The sequence below is a fragment of the Eleutherodactylus coqui genome, chromosome 10 (assembly GCF_035609145.1).
Source record: "Eleutherodactylus coqui strain aEleCoq1 chromosome 10, aEleCoq1.hap1, whole genome shotgun sequence".
NCBI classification, from domain to species: Eukaryota; Metazoa; Chordata; class Amphibia; order Anura; family Eleutherodactylidae; genus Eleutherodactylus; species Eleutherodactylus coqui.
Window position 1 is genome coordinate 133,685,669 of NC_089846.1, and position 18,339 is coordinate 133,704,007.

At 43.5% G+C, this 18,339-nt stretch overlaps 1 protein-coding gene across 1 annotated transcript in view; it reads left to right on the plus strand.

The window, feature by feature from the left end:
* The first annotated feature begins 5,868 nt into the window (after positions 1-5,868).
* The window catches only part of LOC136579840 (sodium- and chloride-dependent neutral and basic amino acid transporter B(0+)-like), a 40,355-nt gene continuing 27,884 nt past the window's right edge, over positions 5,869-18,339 (plus strand). The window contains exons 1-3 of the mRNA XM_066579894.1: positions 5,869-6,109; positions 10,027-10,171; positions 14,490-14,621. Coding sequence (XP_066435991.1) covers positions 6,056-6,109; positions 10,027-10,171; positions 14,490-14,621 — 331 coding nt within the window. The 5' untranslated portion in view covers positions 5,869-6,055. The remainder of the gene's footprint in view (positions 6,110-10,026; positions 10,172-14,489; positions 14,622-18,339) is intronic.

The window sequence follows — 18,339 nt, forward strand, 5'->3', positions numbered from 1 at the left end:
TTACTCGAAAAAAGTGGTGCTCGATTGCGAAATCGCCCTAAACGAGTACGTTCGCTCATCTCTACAGGTGATAAATGTCCATTGTGGAAGAAACCCTATATAAATCGCAATTTTTGCGAAAAAAAGTGGATTTTACTCACATCTCTGCACTTGAGTGCAACGTTTATACATTAAATCTTCTCTGCTTTGTTGGGGGTAGGAAAGGTAAGTACCAAGGGTTGCACACCTACCCCCTCAATCTGACTCTACAATGTAAACAACGTCCTACTCTATACTCTTAAACTGCACATACAATTCATCCCCACTCCGCTGTACATCGGAGCACTTGGGCAATGGATCATCTCCTGTCCATTGTCTGAATAGCCCATGAGGCTGCTGTAAAGCATCTCTAAATCCTCTTAATGTAGCTCAGGAAAGATGGCCGCCCCCATAGTCATGTACAGACAGCAGAATAAAAAAATCATCAATCACAAACAAAAACAAATTAGAAAAATGGAAAATGTTTTTCCATCTGGTTTTAATTAGTAAAAAAATCTATAGGTATTATAATATGTGATCTCCAAATAGCGAGCCTGGAAGGGTTTGTCCAGGGATGGAGAACATGGCTGCTTTCTTCCAGAACCATTGCCCACATCTGTTCAAGAGTTGTATCAGGTATTGCGGCTCAGCTGCACTTGAGTGAATGATACCCCAGACAACCTGTGGACAGGCGTGACAGTGTTTTTGGAAGACAGGAGCAATATTTTCCTAAATATTGGTAACCCCTTTAAATTCTGGTCAATGTGGATAATGTCATTGTTTTTTCCCACTAGCTTAAGGACTGAAATATGTAGCCAGCCGTTCCCAGCGGTTCACAATGTCTCTCATTACAGCCTTGAGTAGCATATGTTCCTGCATGTTCTGGCTGCAGTTGGTAGGTTATTATTTGATGGTGCTAAAGTCTATGGTTGGATGAATATCTGTTGGAACTGTAAAGGAACTGATAGGTTTAAGGCAGTTTGGTTGATGACCAGCCGTGCGAATGTTCCTTCCCGATCCTTTCCCAGTGTTAAATGACAGACAAAAAAAATGATTTTTCTTTGACTGCATCTTTTGCACATATTGAAAATATTGTTTGTTGATGGCACATCACCTCATGTAAAGAGGGATCTACGGGCCACAATAATGTAAACCGGTTCCTATGAACGATCACCCGACATGTAAATCAAAAACTTAACAAGCACTTGACTATGTGGACAGCCATATTGTCTGAGCTACATTTAAAGGGGTTCTGACATAAAAAAAAAAAATTACTCCTCTTGCCTGGCCAGGACCGATCGCCAGGCATGTCCCCTCCAGCCGGCATCTTCTTCTGTGGCTTGTAGAAGCAGAGCAGGAGCGGTCAAAATGAGCGCTTCCTGCTCTGCTCCGTCCGTCAGCCACTTCCGAGGTGAACGGACGGACCGCCACAGCAAGCACGTCACAAGCAGTGCTTGCTGTGGGCGGCCTATCCGTCCTGGCTGAACTCCGAGATTCTGCGCGTGCGCAGTGGAGACTCGGCCCATCCTGACTCCTGTCAGAGGGCACCTCTCCACTGCGCATGCGCGCAATCCCTGAGCGGGACGGCTCGTGGAGGAAGAAGAGGAAGAACAGAGCCTGCTGGGAGATGACCCCCCTGATGACAACAACTGAAGACAAGGTAAGTATTATGTATCATGGGTTCCCTGTGTCCATTAGGCAGACCAGGGAATAATGGCTGTTAAAGCATAAAAACATTATTCATGTCAGAACCCCTTTAACAGCATGTAGAGGATATGCTTTACAGCAGCCTCATGGGCCATTCACACAATAGACAAGAGGGACCCACTGACTTGCATGGGAGACTGTTCTAGACTTATTTCTACCTTTAACGTGACCCGTTATCTGTACAATTTTAGTGAAAAGCAAACTAAAATTTTTAAGGGTGGAAAATTAAAAAAAACTAAAATAATGTGTTTGCATAAATATACACACTCTAAAACTAATACTTCGTTGATGTACCCTATGACTTTATGACAGCATGCAGTCTTTTTCTGGTCGGCGTCTATCAGCATGGCACATCTTAATTGGCAATCTTTGCCCACTCCTCCTTGTAAAAGTGCTCCAAATTGATCAGATTGGGAGGGCATCTCATGCTCGGGGGGGCAGCGGGGGAGAGCGGGGGGTAGAGTGAGAGAGATCTCTCTCTCTCCCCCCTGCTCCCCCCACCACACCCCCCCTAGCACGCTAGGAGAAGCAAGCAGTTACTCGAGATGAGTGAGGCTCGCTCGAGTAACTGACCTTACCGAGCATACTCACTCGTCGCTAACTGTGACTGAAATTTTTTTTAAAAATTTGTAAAAGACATGTTTAACACAAAAATGTGATTTATATAATAAATCATTTTCTGATGACACATTCTCTTTAAGATTAGAGGTTTGAAGATATCTAATCTAAAAGGCCCTTTTACACGCAATGATTATTGCTCAAAATTCATTTAAACGGTTGAAGGTGAGCGATAATGGTTACATGTAATTCGGGCAGTCGTGCACTTTTCTTTTAACAATGGATTTCAGCCTACACAAAATCCATCGTTGAAGCTGCTGATAGACTGAGCTAATTCCTTCATTTAAATGCATTTCTCTTGGTCTTTCAATAGACTCCATGATGGATTCCTGTTTCCACCCCTAGCTTGTTGATCCAAAGGAAGACGGAAAAAAAATGAGGCAGAAGCCAATTAGCCCATTTGGGGGAAAAAATTCCTTCCTATTCCCTAATGGCAGTCAGAATAATCCCTGGATCAACGTTTTGATAGTTTCTACCGGACTCTAAAACCCGGATCAACAACCCAATGGTTATTTAATGTCTATTTCCTGTAATATCATAGCTGTGGCATCTTACAGATGCTGTATTAGAGCCACAGGTGTAGTAGCCGAGCCGGTCACTGGAGAGTAGTCAGAATAGTCGGGAGTCATTATCGGGAAGTCACGGTATGCAGTACAAATGGATGAGATGGAAGTGTAGTCAATGGAAACCAAAGGTTAGCGACAGTAGGTATCAGTATGCTTGCAGAGGAGCCAGAGGAAGAGGAGCTTGATCGAGGTTGTGGAACACAATAATCACGCACTGAAAGAGTGGCATGGCTAGGCTTATATAGGAAGTACTAATTAGTAGCAGGGTGGAGCCAGAGCAGGGGGACAGGAAAAGGATTTAGCAGGAGCAAGGAAACATAAAACATGGCTGGGTTTCAGCAAGAAAGTGTCCAAATCCTGGATAGCCTAGCGGAGAGAGCTGCCGACTGGAACATAAGAGGTTGTAGCTTTGAGTCCTGACAATAGCACTTTAGAAGAACATCTAGTCCCCTTTAAACTCCTCTAATGATTTTGCCATCACCACTTCCTCAGGCAGAGAGTTCCACAGTCTCACTGCTCTTACAGTAAAGAACCCCCTTCTATATTGGTGATAAAACCTTCATTCCTCCAGACATAATGGATGCCCTCTTGTTACCGTCGTAGTCCTGGGTATAAACAGATCCTGGGAGAGATCCTTGTATTGTCCCCTCATGTATTTATACATAGTTATTTGATCGGCCCTTAGCCGTCTTTTTTCCAGGGTAAATAATCCTAATTTTGTTGTCCTCTCCGGGTATTCCAGTTGGCCTATTCTGTTTATTAATTTAGTTACCCCCTCAAGTACTGCAACATCTTTCCTGAGCCCCGGTGACCAGAACTGTGCGCAGTATTCCATGTGAGGCCTGACAAGTGCCTTATATAGTGGGAGGATAATGTTCTTGTCCTTCGCCCCTATACCTCTTTTACTGCACCCCAAGACTTTATTTGCTTTTCCAGCAGCTGACTAGCATTGATTGTTCCAGTTAAGTCAACAGTCCACTAGTACCCCCAGGTCTTTCTCCATATCACTTTTCCCTAGCAGTACCTCATTAAGTGTATATTGGTGACATCCGTTTCTCCTGCCCATGTGCAGAACCTTACATTTATCAACATTGAACTTCATTTGCCATTTTTCTGCCCAAGCCCCCGGCTTATCTCGGTTCGTTTGTAGCCGCACATTGTCCTCCTTTGCATTGATTATATTGTATCATTTTGTACCATCTGCAAATATTGATATTTTACTGTGCAGCCCCTCTATCAGGTCGTTGATAAATATATTTAACAGAATGGGGCCCAATACTGAACCCTGCGGCCCCCCCACTAGTGACTGTGGCCCAATCAGTTATCTTTAATTGTTCTCAAGAAGTTATCACCCTTCTGAGATCTGCAGGTTTCGTCTTCCTATATTATATCTGGATAATTAAAGTCTCCCATTATAATTACTTCATTGAGGTTTGATACTTCCTCTATTTGTCTTATTAATACGTTTTCAGTTTATTCTTTTATTTTTGGTGGCCTATAGAAAACTCTTATCAGAATTTTGTTATTTTTTCCTCTCAGTATTTCTACCCAAAGAGATTCCATGTGTTCATCTCCTGCCCCTATATCTTCTCGTAGCTTCGGCATTAAGTAGGATTTAACATAGAGACATACCCCTTCCCCTTTCTGGTTTCCACAGTCTCTTCTGAAGAGATTGTACCCTCTAAATTCACCACCCAATCGCACTCATCATCAAGCCATGTTTCTGTTATTCCCACTATGTTGTAATTTTCCTCAGACATTCTCGCTTCGAGCTCACCGACTTTACTGATCAGACTTCTTGCATTCATGGCCATACAATTTATATGGTTGTTGGTATTCTTTATATTCATTATGCTTCTTATGGTCCTATTAGCTGTTTTATCAGTTCTAACTGTACTAACCCCACCCTCCCAATTAACCCCCATTCCCAATACTTGGTCCCAGGTCACTATCTACACTGTCTTTCCCCCAATTACTCTTTTTGCCCTCCCCCAGTTCATATTTTAAACACACCTCCAACTTTATAGCCATTTTCTACCCCAGCATAGCTGCACCCTTCCCATTGAGATACAGCCCGCTCCTACTGTAGAGCCTGTAGCCAACAGCAAAGTCAGCCCAGTTCTCTAGGAACCCGAAGCCCTCCTTCCTACACCAACTCTGGAGCCACTTGTTTACCTCCCTAATCTCCTGCTGCCTTTCTGGTGTGGCTTGCGGTACAGGTAGTATTTTCGAGAAAACTACCTTGGAGGTCCTTGCCCTGAGCTTAGATCATAGGTCCCTGAAATCGGTTGCCGGAATAAGTTGCCTGTCTACATGGGAAGATGTGAAGCCGAACAGTGAGCATTTTTATGCTTGTATAAATGAGCTGATCAGCCAAAGAACAAGCATTTCCTTATTTGTTGGCTGATCGTTGGTCCCTTTACACAACCCAACTATTGGGCAAATGAGTATTCGGAGGAGTACTTGGGCCCAGTAAGCAGCCCATGTAAAATGACCTTAACCCTTTCCAGTCCAATTTGTATCCTGGTTTTCCTAGGGGGCTTACTCTTTTTCTGCCGTTATACAACAGCGCTATCTGCTGGCTAAAGCCAGTACTGCATGAGCTGACACATTGGATAGGCTCTGACAGCAGAGAGGCTGGTAATATACAGTAAGAGAAACCCGACGGATTTCTACCAACATCGGAGCTGTACAGCCTTAAATCATAATGTCTTTAGAGGTCAGACAGTGGATTGGAAAGGGTTAAGAGTAGATGTTTAGGATATCTAACAGTCCCCATCACACACATGCAGTCTGTTGCTCATGGATTAGCAGTTCTGCTATTATTTAGTATCTCATGTTTTTGAGATTGTAGAACGTCTTCTCCATAAACCTGAGAATCATGTTATATCGTCATTACTGAATCTACAGATCAGCTTTCACTCTCTGCTGTGTGGCACCAGTGCAGGTCTTGCTGTAATAAGTGACAAACAAGGGAGGTGCCAGTTACCAGTTACACATCTTAGTGACGGGAATAAACCCTGGCAGCTACTTAAGACATCGACGCTCCACAATGCACCTGCACAGCCCAAGGAACATCACTGAGACCTCAACACCTCCGTTGGTGTACCGAGAGCCGGACAAGAGAGCCTTGAAGTCTTATCATCATGGGGCTGAAAGAGATTCTACACCTCAAACGTAAAACCTCTGCTGAAGAACAGGTGAGCAGTCACAAAACCTCTGCTGGAGAACAGGTGAGCCGTCACAAAACCTCTGCTGGAGAACAGGTGAGCCGTCACAAAACCTCTGCTGGAGAACAGGTGAGCCATCACAAAACCTCTGCTGGAGAACAGGTGAGCCGTCACAAAACCTCTGCTGGAGAACAGGTGAGCCGTCACAAAACCTCTGGTGGAGAACAGGTGAGCCGTCACAAAACCTCTGCTGAAGAACAGGTGAGCCGTCACAAAACCTCTGCTGGGGAACAGGTGAGCCGTCACAAAACCTCTGCTGGGGAACAGGTGAGCCGTCACAAAACCTCTGCTGGAGAACAGGTGAGCCGTCACAAAACCTCTGCTGGGGAACAGGTGAGCCGTCACAAAACTACTTCACCTCCTAAAGGATTTGCAAATTGCATGAAATCAGTAAATGAATAACCCACCGAGAGGCATTCTACACCTTGTGAAATAATGGGGAAGTACAAAAAGAGGATATTTACCAAGTCTATGCTGATATTATTGCATTACAGATACATTGGTTGAGATGCCTTTTATGAAATGTTGGACACATATTGAAATTGTTTGCATTTCTTATCGTCACATTATACGGAGCCAGTTGATTTTTTTAGGGTGCCTCAGAAGGGTTCCTGAAGTTACGATGCATAGTACATTCTTACATTCTGCAATATATATTGTATTTCAGTTCAGTTCTCAAGAGCAGATCTCATATAGATCCCCTTTGGCTGATTTGCAATCAGCCATAGATCTAACAATATGACCTGCAGAACCATAAATGTGATCACAAACATGTTATTTCTATACAGTAGTCCTGGACCTCGTATATACATATATTTGGGAATTGTATTGTCATGCTTTTAGTGGGATTTACTTTAATATGATCACATCTTAAGGTTGGTTTTGTGGTCTCATCCTTCTTACGGTCCCCACATCCGGTATTCTTGCTGTTTAACTGAACATAGACCGCCATAGCGCAGAATGAGCTGTAAACCCAGACGGTCTATGGACAGGGGTGGTGATGTATCTGGTAAGAAGGTGACCTTTTTGCTAACACCGGACATTACCTTTAAGTGGCGTCTTCTCCACCCATTTGGACTTACGGCCCTACAGGCTGGACATTTGGTTAGTAGGTGTAAATCCAACTTGGACATACATCCATTTACGTCTTTAGCTATAAGCCACAACAAATACTGGGCTTTGCATGTTGGCTACAGCAAATTCATTGCCTTATCTGTAGGCTTTAGTAATGTAAAGTGGTGCCACCATGTTGATGGCGCCTGGCAGGGATGAAGCCTTGCAGGATGGTAAAGAAGAATGGCATACAGACACACATTTCAAATGCAGCAACTTAACTTCTGCTCAGTACTCAGAGCTTAAACGCATGGGCACATGCACAAAAACACTCGCCGCAACGGAGCGTATTTGTGCATGAACCAGTGAATAGGCTTTTTCTTTTTTAAGTGGCCAAATTGCGCAGGAGAAAAAAAAGTCGAAAGATAGGGCAATCCCATCTTTTCTCACGCGTAGTAATATCACGTGAGAATCACGTTAGCGGAAACTAAAAATCAATGGTTGTATCTCATTGCTTTTTGCGGCCGTGCAAATCACAGCCCCAAATGCTCTGCAAACACGGACGGCCCTGCGGCTGTATTCACACAGGCGAGCGTGGTATAGGTCAGAGAAAATATGACCGATATTATGTTCACTTAACCTTCAATTTCAGACTTCTGCTATGCGCTTTCATGTTAAAATATTTTTCATGTCACGCACGTGGTTCGAGTTGTTGAAATGGGAAAAAACGCAACAGACTCGAATGCGAGTGCGATACAACACTTTCACACTCCCATAGGAAACAATGGGTGATTCTGGCAGTGTTATCACTCAAATTACAACACGCTGCGATTTTTTGCTCTTGCACCATCAGTGCCATTTAGCCATTCAAGATAATGGGTTCTTTCACCTGCAGGTTCTGCGCATCTTGCAATCGTGTGAATATTGTCCGTGTAACTACAGCCTCTGTCAGATAAACTTGGTGGTTAGGAATGTATACACAGCTCAGGGCTTGTCAGTTACAGTCCCTCACATGAGCGCACAAACTTATTATAGTTCTAACAGAGTAACAAGGACAACACAGAACTTGTATACAAAACACGTTGCTCAGGACGCAGCGCGGGGGACACAGAACCCTGGGTTTAGGTGGAAAAGTGAGCAGGATGCATACCGGTAGTACAATAGCATGAAAAAATAGGAACATTCTTACCACATCACATACAGTAGAGGCAGGTCCCTCTAAAAGACTATTGTTGTGCTGTATAGAAAGTCGGGTGACTAGTAAACCATCTGGGGAAAAAGGGAACAGAATTGAACTCTCTTTATATATCCCTATTGACTATTATACTCTATAGGAAAATGCAGGATGATTACCCTGATAAGGGCAGCCCTATGTTAACTCTTTTTTGGAAACTATTTTACACCTCTAACATATAGGTCTCATGTAATGAAGATATGTCCTACTGCATTTCACCCTACCGATATGAGCTTATCAGAGGACTTACTACTTCAATAGAAATTGAATAACTAGCTCTCCAAAATTATTAAAATTGTACACATCAAATGGCCACTATAAGTCACAAAAAGAAAAACGTCCAGTGATAACAGTGCAACACTACTTATAACAGGGCACCGAAAGCGGGAGTCGTGGCCTGCTATGCTGCATAAGGCAGATGCACAAGGGGGCTCAGTGGTAGCTCACCTGTATTGGTAGGGTGAAACACGTTGGAAAATATTTTGAGTACATGGAATCTACATATCAGGAGTGTGAAAGGATCTCCATAGTTGGGTAATCACCCTGCTCTCTCCCCTAGAGTATAATAGTCAGTAGGCATATACAGGGGGTGGACAAAAATATGGAAACACTGTACGAAATGCAAGTCATAAAATCGGTTTCTAAATGCTTATTGAAATATGATTTATATCATAGAAGTGAATATCTGCCTGAGCAACAAGGTTCCATTGGTCAGGGGGTTAAGCCACTCAGCTGCTGTTACCAGCTGGCTCCCAAAACCACCCAGAGCAGGGCAAGAGGTTAAGTAAGCACACATTTGGCAGGAAAGCTCTCAGCCAAGCAAGGGTCAAAGGGACAGCTCAGTGCTAATGATTAAAATCCCATGCATTTCATATGGTGTTTCCATATTTTTGTCCACCCCCTGTATAATGACAGTTATATCTGGTTCTTTCTTTTCCAACAGATGCTTGATTAGTTGCCTTGCTTTCTATACAGGACCACAATTATCTTCTGGAGGGACCTGCTCCTACTGTATGGGACACATAATGGCTGTCCTTTTCTTTTATGCTAGCATTGTCTTGGTATGTGCCCTAGTTTATTTTCTACCTGTATCCAGGGTTTTGTGCGCATCACGCTGCAGTATTTGCTTTGCATGCTAGTTATTTACTATTGTTATTGTTTCTCATCAGCCATCTTGGGATTTTACATACAGAAATAAAGGTAAAAGGGGTCGTTCGGGACTTTTTGTATTTTTTCATCAATAGATGATTGGCAGGGATCAACCTTTCGGGATCCCTGCCAATCAGCTGATTCCCAAAGCCACTGCCACTACGAACTGCACAGAAAGCACTGACCGTAGCACAGCGTCCCGGGTTGGTATTGCAGGTGCAGCTCCCATTGAAATCCACAGGATAGGTGATTAATATTTCATTGTTTGGGTCTGACTGCTGAGACCCTCATGGAGTATGAGAATGGCTAAGCACAAATCCCAGTAGTGAATGGAGGGGCACTGGGCATGCGAGACCATTACTGCAACAATCCGACAGCTACAATCTGATAAAGGATGATTGTGTTTATGATACATTATATCATGTGTGTAATTGTGATGTTACTTCTCAAGGACTCTCATGTGGACTCCAACGATGAAAACAAGGAGCGCGGAAATTGGTCCCGGAAATCAGACTACTTGCTGTCTATGATTGGCTATGCCGTGGGTTTGGGGAATGTCTGGAGATTTCCTTATCTTGCATACAAGAATGGAGGAGGTAAAGACAATTTTCCATAGAACTTATTGTAGAAAAACTTATGGGAACTTTACAATAAGCAATTTATTAACTAATGGGAAAGGCGGCATCTCATCCCTCACAGAAGGACCAGAAACGATTGTTCTAACGCTATCCGGAAGTGAGGCCGACCCGTGTGTTCACTTATACTAATGTGAAATAGAACATGAATCAGTCTTCTGGCCCATTTACCATTTTCCCAATATATTGAGCACAAAGTAAATTAAAGTGTTAAAACACAAGAAAAACAGTCACTCATTATAATGGAACGGTCATTAGATTAACCATTTAACTTTTTACTTTCTGTTTATTTTTTCAACATATTCTGAATAGAAATGAGCGAGTATACTCGTTAAAGCACTACTCGCTCGAGTAATGTGCCTTAGCCGAGTATCTCCCCACTCGTCCCTAAAAATTCGGGGGCCGGCGCGGCTGATAGGTGAGTTGCGGCGGGGAGCAGGGGAGAGCGGGGGGAAGAGAGGGAGATCTCCCCTCCGTTCCTCCCCGCTCTTCCCCGTCGCTCCCCGCCCCCCGACGGCCCCCGAATCTTTAGAGACGAGCGGGGAGATACTCGGCTAAGGCACATTACTCGAGCCAGTAGTGCCTTAGCGAGTATACTCGCTCATCTCTAATTCTGAACACCAAACTGGATTTCATTATCATGCAGTTACTGAAGATATGTGGATGGAGAAGGGTAAAGCCTTGTGGCCCTTTACATGGGGCGATTATTGTTCAGATTCCCGTGGGAATAGTCCTGTGTAAACGCATGCAGCGAATCAACGAGAATTTTGTATAGTTTTTAACGTGTTACTGCTTTTAAAGAATACATTTGCGTCACCACATTGAAAGACCCACAGCATTTTTAATTCTCCACCAATGGCACTGTGAGAGGTATTGTATTTTGCAAGCTAAGTTGTTGTTTACATTGGTACTATTTCAAAGTACATGTGACTTTTTAATATACACAATACAGTGCAGTACTTATGTAGTGCAGTGCACTATATCTACTAAAGGAAAACAGTAGACCTTGCCAGAAGCAGGATCTAATAGGCAAGGTTACATGGCATTCTTGGAGACCTTTGTAAGGCATCCGACTACCATGGCAACCCACTGAAAGGTAAAAAGTTGAAATAGTGAAAGGAATGTAGCTGCAATCTGCTGTCAGCACCATTCTGTACGGTTTTGGTATCTTGTTATCTTTTGCTAGGATATAATGGTTTTGTGGGCTGTATACATGTGAGCCGCCACATACAGCTGCCCATGAGACAAGCATGTTTTTTCTAGCTATTTGTTATACTGCTGTAATATTTGCATATTACCCAGAGGAGCGTGCATGGCCATTTGAGTCTCCTAACTCACCGTTTAGGTGCTCTCCCTAAGGAGAAAAGATAGCATTTCTGACCTATGCTAGTTGAGGGATAGGCTGGAAATCATGTTGGGAAATCCTTTTATGTCGCATCTTACTATGTACATTTGCATATTTACAGAATTTCTGTAATACTTTGAACCCCATAAGGGTCAGTATTGAAGGAGGTATTATGTGGCTCTTGTATTCCCATGATTGATGATATATTTAATCCTGACAGAGTAACTGAAGTATTGTTGGATGGATGATACATTGTTTGTTCTATGCCCAGTTAATTAGTGACAGCGTTTGCATGTTTACTTAAACTTTCACAATAAGCATCAGACAATAGATCCCGTATACTGGAGCCAGTAATGTAGATATATATCAGTCAGGGAATAATTAGTGTAACAGTCCGTAAAGATTCAGTCGGCCCACAAATCCACTTATAATATCCCGCTCATACCTCTTACAGGGATATGCCGTACATTCTTGTGGCAGACAGAGGATTCCACAAGTAGATACAATAGTTGGCACCCGAAAAATTTATAGCAAGCTTACAGTACATTTTACTCATTGTGATACCATTCTTGGCTTCTGCACAATATTGAGTTGCTACTTTGCAGAAACTATGATTTATGTGTTGTGGAATATGTGAATATGTTGGTGCAATAGAGATAAATATTAACATTATTATTACTACTTGTTTCGGCAGTTCTGGGATTGCTGCCATGCTTATTGTCTGATGCAGGTTTTGGAGGTGGTTCTCCATCTTCTGGCTCTGATGGATGTGGTATTAGGTGAGACATGCTTAGCCACACCTGTGGGTAATTGTCATGGCTATTTAATCTGGCTGATGTTGGACTGAATTGCCGTTGAATCTTCAGTCTATCTCTGACTGTGGTTTCAGTCAGAGCTTGGTCCTGGACCTATCATTTGCCTGCTGCATCACAAAGCTAAGTTTGTGTTTCTTATGTTATTCCCCTGTCCCATGTAGGGTTAACCAAGGACCAACGTCAAGTACGTCCTTGTCAGGGCGAATTGCCTGCATGTAGGCAGGTCCCCATTTCTGAAGTTATTTAGATTCGGAAAGAGTTCCTGTGTTTTAGTTTATTATTGTCTTCATGCAGTTTATGTGTTTTTATGCGAGATCGGTGGATTACGGTTCCAGCACATCTGGGTGGACATGACACTACTATCCTTCCTATACTAAAGGGTTTAGAGTTAGTTTACATGGGACAGTCATCCTGATGACTAAAACTCCTGTGCTTTCATGCCGGAGATCTCCCCCAGCCGTGCATGTCTATTACCAGTGAACAGGCAGTTGTTTACTAGTCTCTTTGTTTCAGCTCATTGAAGTTCCATCTGCGTTGGAAACGGACACAGCTCAGGCCCATTAAATTCAATATGTGTGTTTTTTTTCATGGACTGATAGTCTGTGTAAAATAAAAAAAAAATTGCAGCATGTCCTATTCTGGTTTGATTCTCTGGCCAGAATTGCCCATTTATGTCAATGGGTGCATAAAAAAAATCAGAATGCACTTACATGGCATGCTAGTGTGTTGCATTCCTTTTCACGCACCCATTGACTTTAATAGAAAATTTTAAATTACACCTTCTTTCATGTGTGTGAAAAATGGTTTGCACTTGGATGACATTTACGTGTCAAAAATGCAAAAAATGATGTAAAATGCACGTCCACTTGCAGTGAAATTGGTCTTTTTTTTACTGACCAAAATCACATTTGCCCATTAAAATAGGACCTAAGTACCATCATGGATCCTTGGCACCCCTTACAGGCACAAATTGCTGTGATTTTTTTATTTTTGTTATCTTGCATGTCATTAGAGCAAAATCCTGAATTATTGCTGTTTTCACCCTGGACACTATGCCTGAACTGTAAGTAGCCCTGTCTGGGGTGGCATGGTCAAAATGAACCCATTGTCTTCATAGGGTAGGATTACAGTGAAAGGTAACATCTATATTATAAAGCTAGAAGCAGATAACTCAAGGTCGGACAGTAGCAAACAGATGATAGGAACACATTGGCTATTACTCCTTTTCCCCCACTGTTCATAGGGGCCATTGAATATGCCATGGAGCATGCCCACAACTCTCTCACATAGAGGCAACAAATTGTTTTCTGCCTTAGTTTTCCCATGCATTGGAATTAAATGTAACATCTCCATTATGCAGGTGGAAGCAGACAAAACAGGATCACAATACAGAAAATATGTGATGGGAACAGCTGAGCTCCTGCTCCCTCCTGCCCTCTCTGCACAGCCTACTACCTGTGGCATGGAGCATGCCCACAACACTTTCCCATAAAGGGAAATTAAGTTTTTCTGATTTACTTTTCTCATGTTCACAAGTCTTGTATCCATATAGCCTTTATGGGGATCTGCCGTAGTGTTTTATGGCCACATATGCATAATTTAAAAATCTTCTTAAACTAAATCAGCACAAGATACACAAAACAAGAGCACAATGGTAGAAGTAATATCCCAATGCTGAAAGTATGGTCTGTTTCAGATATATAAGGTAGAACATATGCAGCTGAAATGGCCAAGATCCCCTTTACTAGTCAAACCTGCCTCTAGGACCTTCCGGGTTTCCTTTAAACCAACAGACATTCATTAATTTTTAATGAGAACATTACACCTGGAGGAAAAACAAGTATTTACATAATGGAATTTCCTGATGACATCTGAGATTTATGGGATCTCTAAATAGTAATTTTCCATTCACGCTATTTAACATGATATAATGTCATAAAGACTACAATTGGGAAAGGCCTAACAGGTTCTATGTGTTATTGTGTCCAGCTGCGTTGATCCAGAGAAAGTCTATGTAAAGTTCCATCTGCCTTTTTTCTGTTTTGCTGTAATATATGTTTCCTATTACATAGATATGATAATATAGTATATTAATGCTGTAATACATTCTATCCTGCAGGGGCATTTCTCATACCGTACACAATTATGCTTGCGTTCACCGGCCTCCCACTCTTCTTCTTGGAATGCGCCATGGGGCAATTCTCCAGCTCAGGTCCAATCTCAGTTTGGAAGGTTGTACCACTCTTACAAGGTACCTGAACATTGGTAGTACTGCCGAAGAGTTGTCCTAGCTCTTTTTTCTGATTCCATGACATCTTGATGTACTTCAACCTTTATAAGCATTACAATCACTACCACTGATGTAACAGTAAAGGGACACTCTGAGCAAAAATGATACACTGTGTTATGTAAAGTGCTGGCCTTCTGTCTTAAAAAAAAAGAGTCCAGGTAAAACAGAGCATGACTCAAGAATATGGGGAATGCTCCTTTATGCTATTTAAGGACATCTCTATGGAAATGTTTATTACATTATTAGTGTAGTATGTCTCCACCAGAAATATGGGTTGGGCGGCCTCGTAATGTCCAAAGCTGCTGATTGGCTCCTGCACACACACCTTCGCAGATTCCCAAGCAGCTAGCATTACACTAGTACCATGTGGACAGAACATCTGAACATACTGCAGAGCATCTCATGTAGGCAGGACCCCAGTGTAGGCTGCAGAGCATCTCATCGGGACACCAGTGTTGACTGCAGAGCGTCTGATGTGGGCACCAGCCTAGGCTGCAGAGCATCTCCCAAGCACCTGTGTGATCTGCAAAGCATCCCATGTGGACAGGACATTTGTGCGGTGGCGGTGACCTGGCGGTGTACAGCCTCGATCGTCGTCCTCCACCTCCTCATGGTCCTGTGTCTGCCGTCGGAGAAGGGAGCAGCCTCGGCTGTCTATGGTCTGGATGCCCAGATGTTCACTGAGCTTTAAGTGTGCCTTAGTGAGAGGGAGCCGCCAGGGAGTGGAGATGTCCAGAGAGGGGCGGTATGGACAGTGAGAACGGGGCCAGCAGGGGGACAGGAGCGGACATGTGTGAGCTGTCAGGGGACCGGAGCAGAGATGGATGGAGAGGGGACGGAAGCAGAGATGTGTGAGGTGTCAGAGGGATGGCCGGTACATGTGTGTATGAGGAGACGTGTAGGAGATGTATAGGCATGCCGGTACTAGTGTAGTATGTCTCCACTCATGCCTCGTCACTCAGCTCGGATGTGGGCGTGCTGACCACTCGGGAACCTCTGAAGGTATGTGTGCAGGAGTTAATCAGCATCTTTGGACATGACCTGGGTGTTACCTGTAGCTCAGCTCAGTCAACCAATACTTCCGGTGGAGACATACTACCCTAATACCGTTTATTATTTAGTGGGATGTATTTTGGGCATGTAGTTTAAAATTTACGGACACCTTTGAGCAACAATATTTTTTTGCCACTGAAATGTTTGTATTTTGGGCTGATAATCATTGTTGCAATGGGTTTGATGAAAACTGTTGTACCGTTTGTCTTCTGCAGCTTGTATATATCACTGTATATAGACACTGCAGTAACTCTCAGTAGGATATCTGGATAGAGGTTTGGGTTTTAAGTCCTTATCTATTCTCTCCTGCATGTTCTAATCAACTAATGTATGACAACAACAAAAATAAACTTTGTTGTGGTCATAAATTGCCTGATAAGAATGCAAGAGAATATGAAACATAGGGTTTAGACACAACTGTTATCGCTCAAAAAATCTTTTGAGCGATTTTTGAGTGATAATCATTGTGTGCTTTTTACAGCACAAGGTGATCGCTCAAACTTTGAGCGATCACCTTGCGCTCCGAGCTGAGGATGCAGAAGACAAGCGGAGCCACCCCCACTTAACTTCTGTATCCAGCTGTTGTCTGCTCAGAGCGCCCGGCTGTTAAATAGCCGAGTGCTCCGAGCGGAGAATGCAGAACACAGCTGCACCGCTGTGTTCTTCAAATCCCACTCTGACCGGGGTATGGAGAACAGGGTCGGACTGCTGTGTTCTTCATACCCCGCCTATCTTCAGTGAGCGGGATATAGCAAAAACAATAGTATCATCTGTATCCCACTGTGAATTCCTGATAAGGCTCATCGTCATCTTTCAGCACGCTGAAACATCAGCGATCAGCGACGGCTTAACGAAAACTGCATGATGTCAGTGCAGTTAGACACAAAACAATTATCGCTCAAAAGATGACTTTGAGCGATTTTTGAGCGAAAATCGTTGTGTCTAATTCAGCCTTTAAGGTGGCTCAGCTTCACTGACAGATCTCTATATAGTGATATGAAAGCTGCAGAACACAGACTGTGCAAAATATGTAGTTAAATCCTAATACATAATTATTGCAAGACACAAACACATACATTGAAGGCCTCCTGCACACGGGTGTGTCGGACCCCGCATGCGGGATTCCCGCAGCGGTGTTCGACCCGGTGCCCGGCTGGTGACCCGTGCGTGACCGCCTGCACATGCGCGGGTCGGACCCTGCATGCAGGATTCCTGTAGCGGAGTTTGACCCTGTGCCAGGCCTGCTTACCTGTCCGGCGTCTTCTCCATCTTGTCCTGTGCTGCCAATGTGCCGCGTGCTGACAATAATTATGGATAAAATATAGAAAAAATTGTTTGCAGCCACAGAAAATCACTCGTTCCCTAAGGCGAAAAATAGGCTTGGCACTAAGGGGTTAATATTCGCTACTCACATCAAACATAGTGGCTTCTGCCCTTATTACAACATCAATGGAATCATTCAGAAGATTATTTGTGTCAGTGTCTGGATGGAAACAATGGAGGTTATTGACTTTCTCCTGTATGTAGGGTTCATGGGAGTTTTTTCTCGCTTCCTTGGTTTTTGTTTTCGATAGAAGCATGAGGAAGTTGGCAAAAAAACATGGTGGCACTGCCCATGGGTTTAACTTGTACAATCGCAGTGATCCTCACTTAAGGCCCATTTACAGTGTGAGTGACAGCTTTGAGCGATCATTTTGCATAAAGTATTAAGTAGCTACTCAGCTACTTAAACAACAATTAAGTGTGCAAATGAAGCCTTCCTGAATGCAGCTAATAGCCCAAGGCTCTTATCTGCGCTCAGATCCTTTGTTCTCCAAGGAGAAACAATGCTATCAGCACACCCCATGGAGAACTACTGATAAAAGTGAGGGAAGATTTTTAGGTTAGCTTGTATTTAACGATCAGCCAGCAGTGCCCGAAAAGCGGACGATGGGCGCACATTTACACGTACCGATTATCGCTAAACTGATTTTTTATTTTAGCGATCATCGGCTGGTGTAAATGGGCCCTTAGGCCTCACGTCCACGGGCACGCACGGATTCTGAGTGAGGAATCCCGCAGCGGGTTCCAGCCGTGCCCGCAGACATTAGGCAAAAAAAACATTTACTCACCTGTCCGGACGTGGCGGGGTCTCCTCCATCGCTTTTTCCTTTTTAAAAGTCTCCTGCTTTCCCGCGGATCCGCGGCATGTCCACAATGTCAGCTGGCGGTGTGACCCGGATTGGACAGCTTCCATTGACTTTAATGGAAACTGACCCCGCAGGATCCGCAGAAAAATGGAGCATGCTACGTTTTTTCCCCACATGCAATCTGCATGCTGGGGAAAAAAATGACATCCTCCAGTTCTATTATATACTAAGCGACTCTCTCCAGTTTTACAGGATCCGTGGCATCGGGCCATGTCGCTTCCTGTGCACAATATACAATGTACAATCCAGGCTGAACTTCCTATTAACTCTTTACAGTTGGAAAAGAAATCACATCTTCGGACGCCCACTCTGACTCAGGCTATGTTGGCACAGAGATCCGAGAGCAAGTTGATGTCTATTGCAGTAGGATTATGTTCACAATATATGGACTATAATGGGCCTAACCTATGCCAAAATAGTGTATGGTATACAGTTTT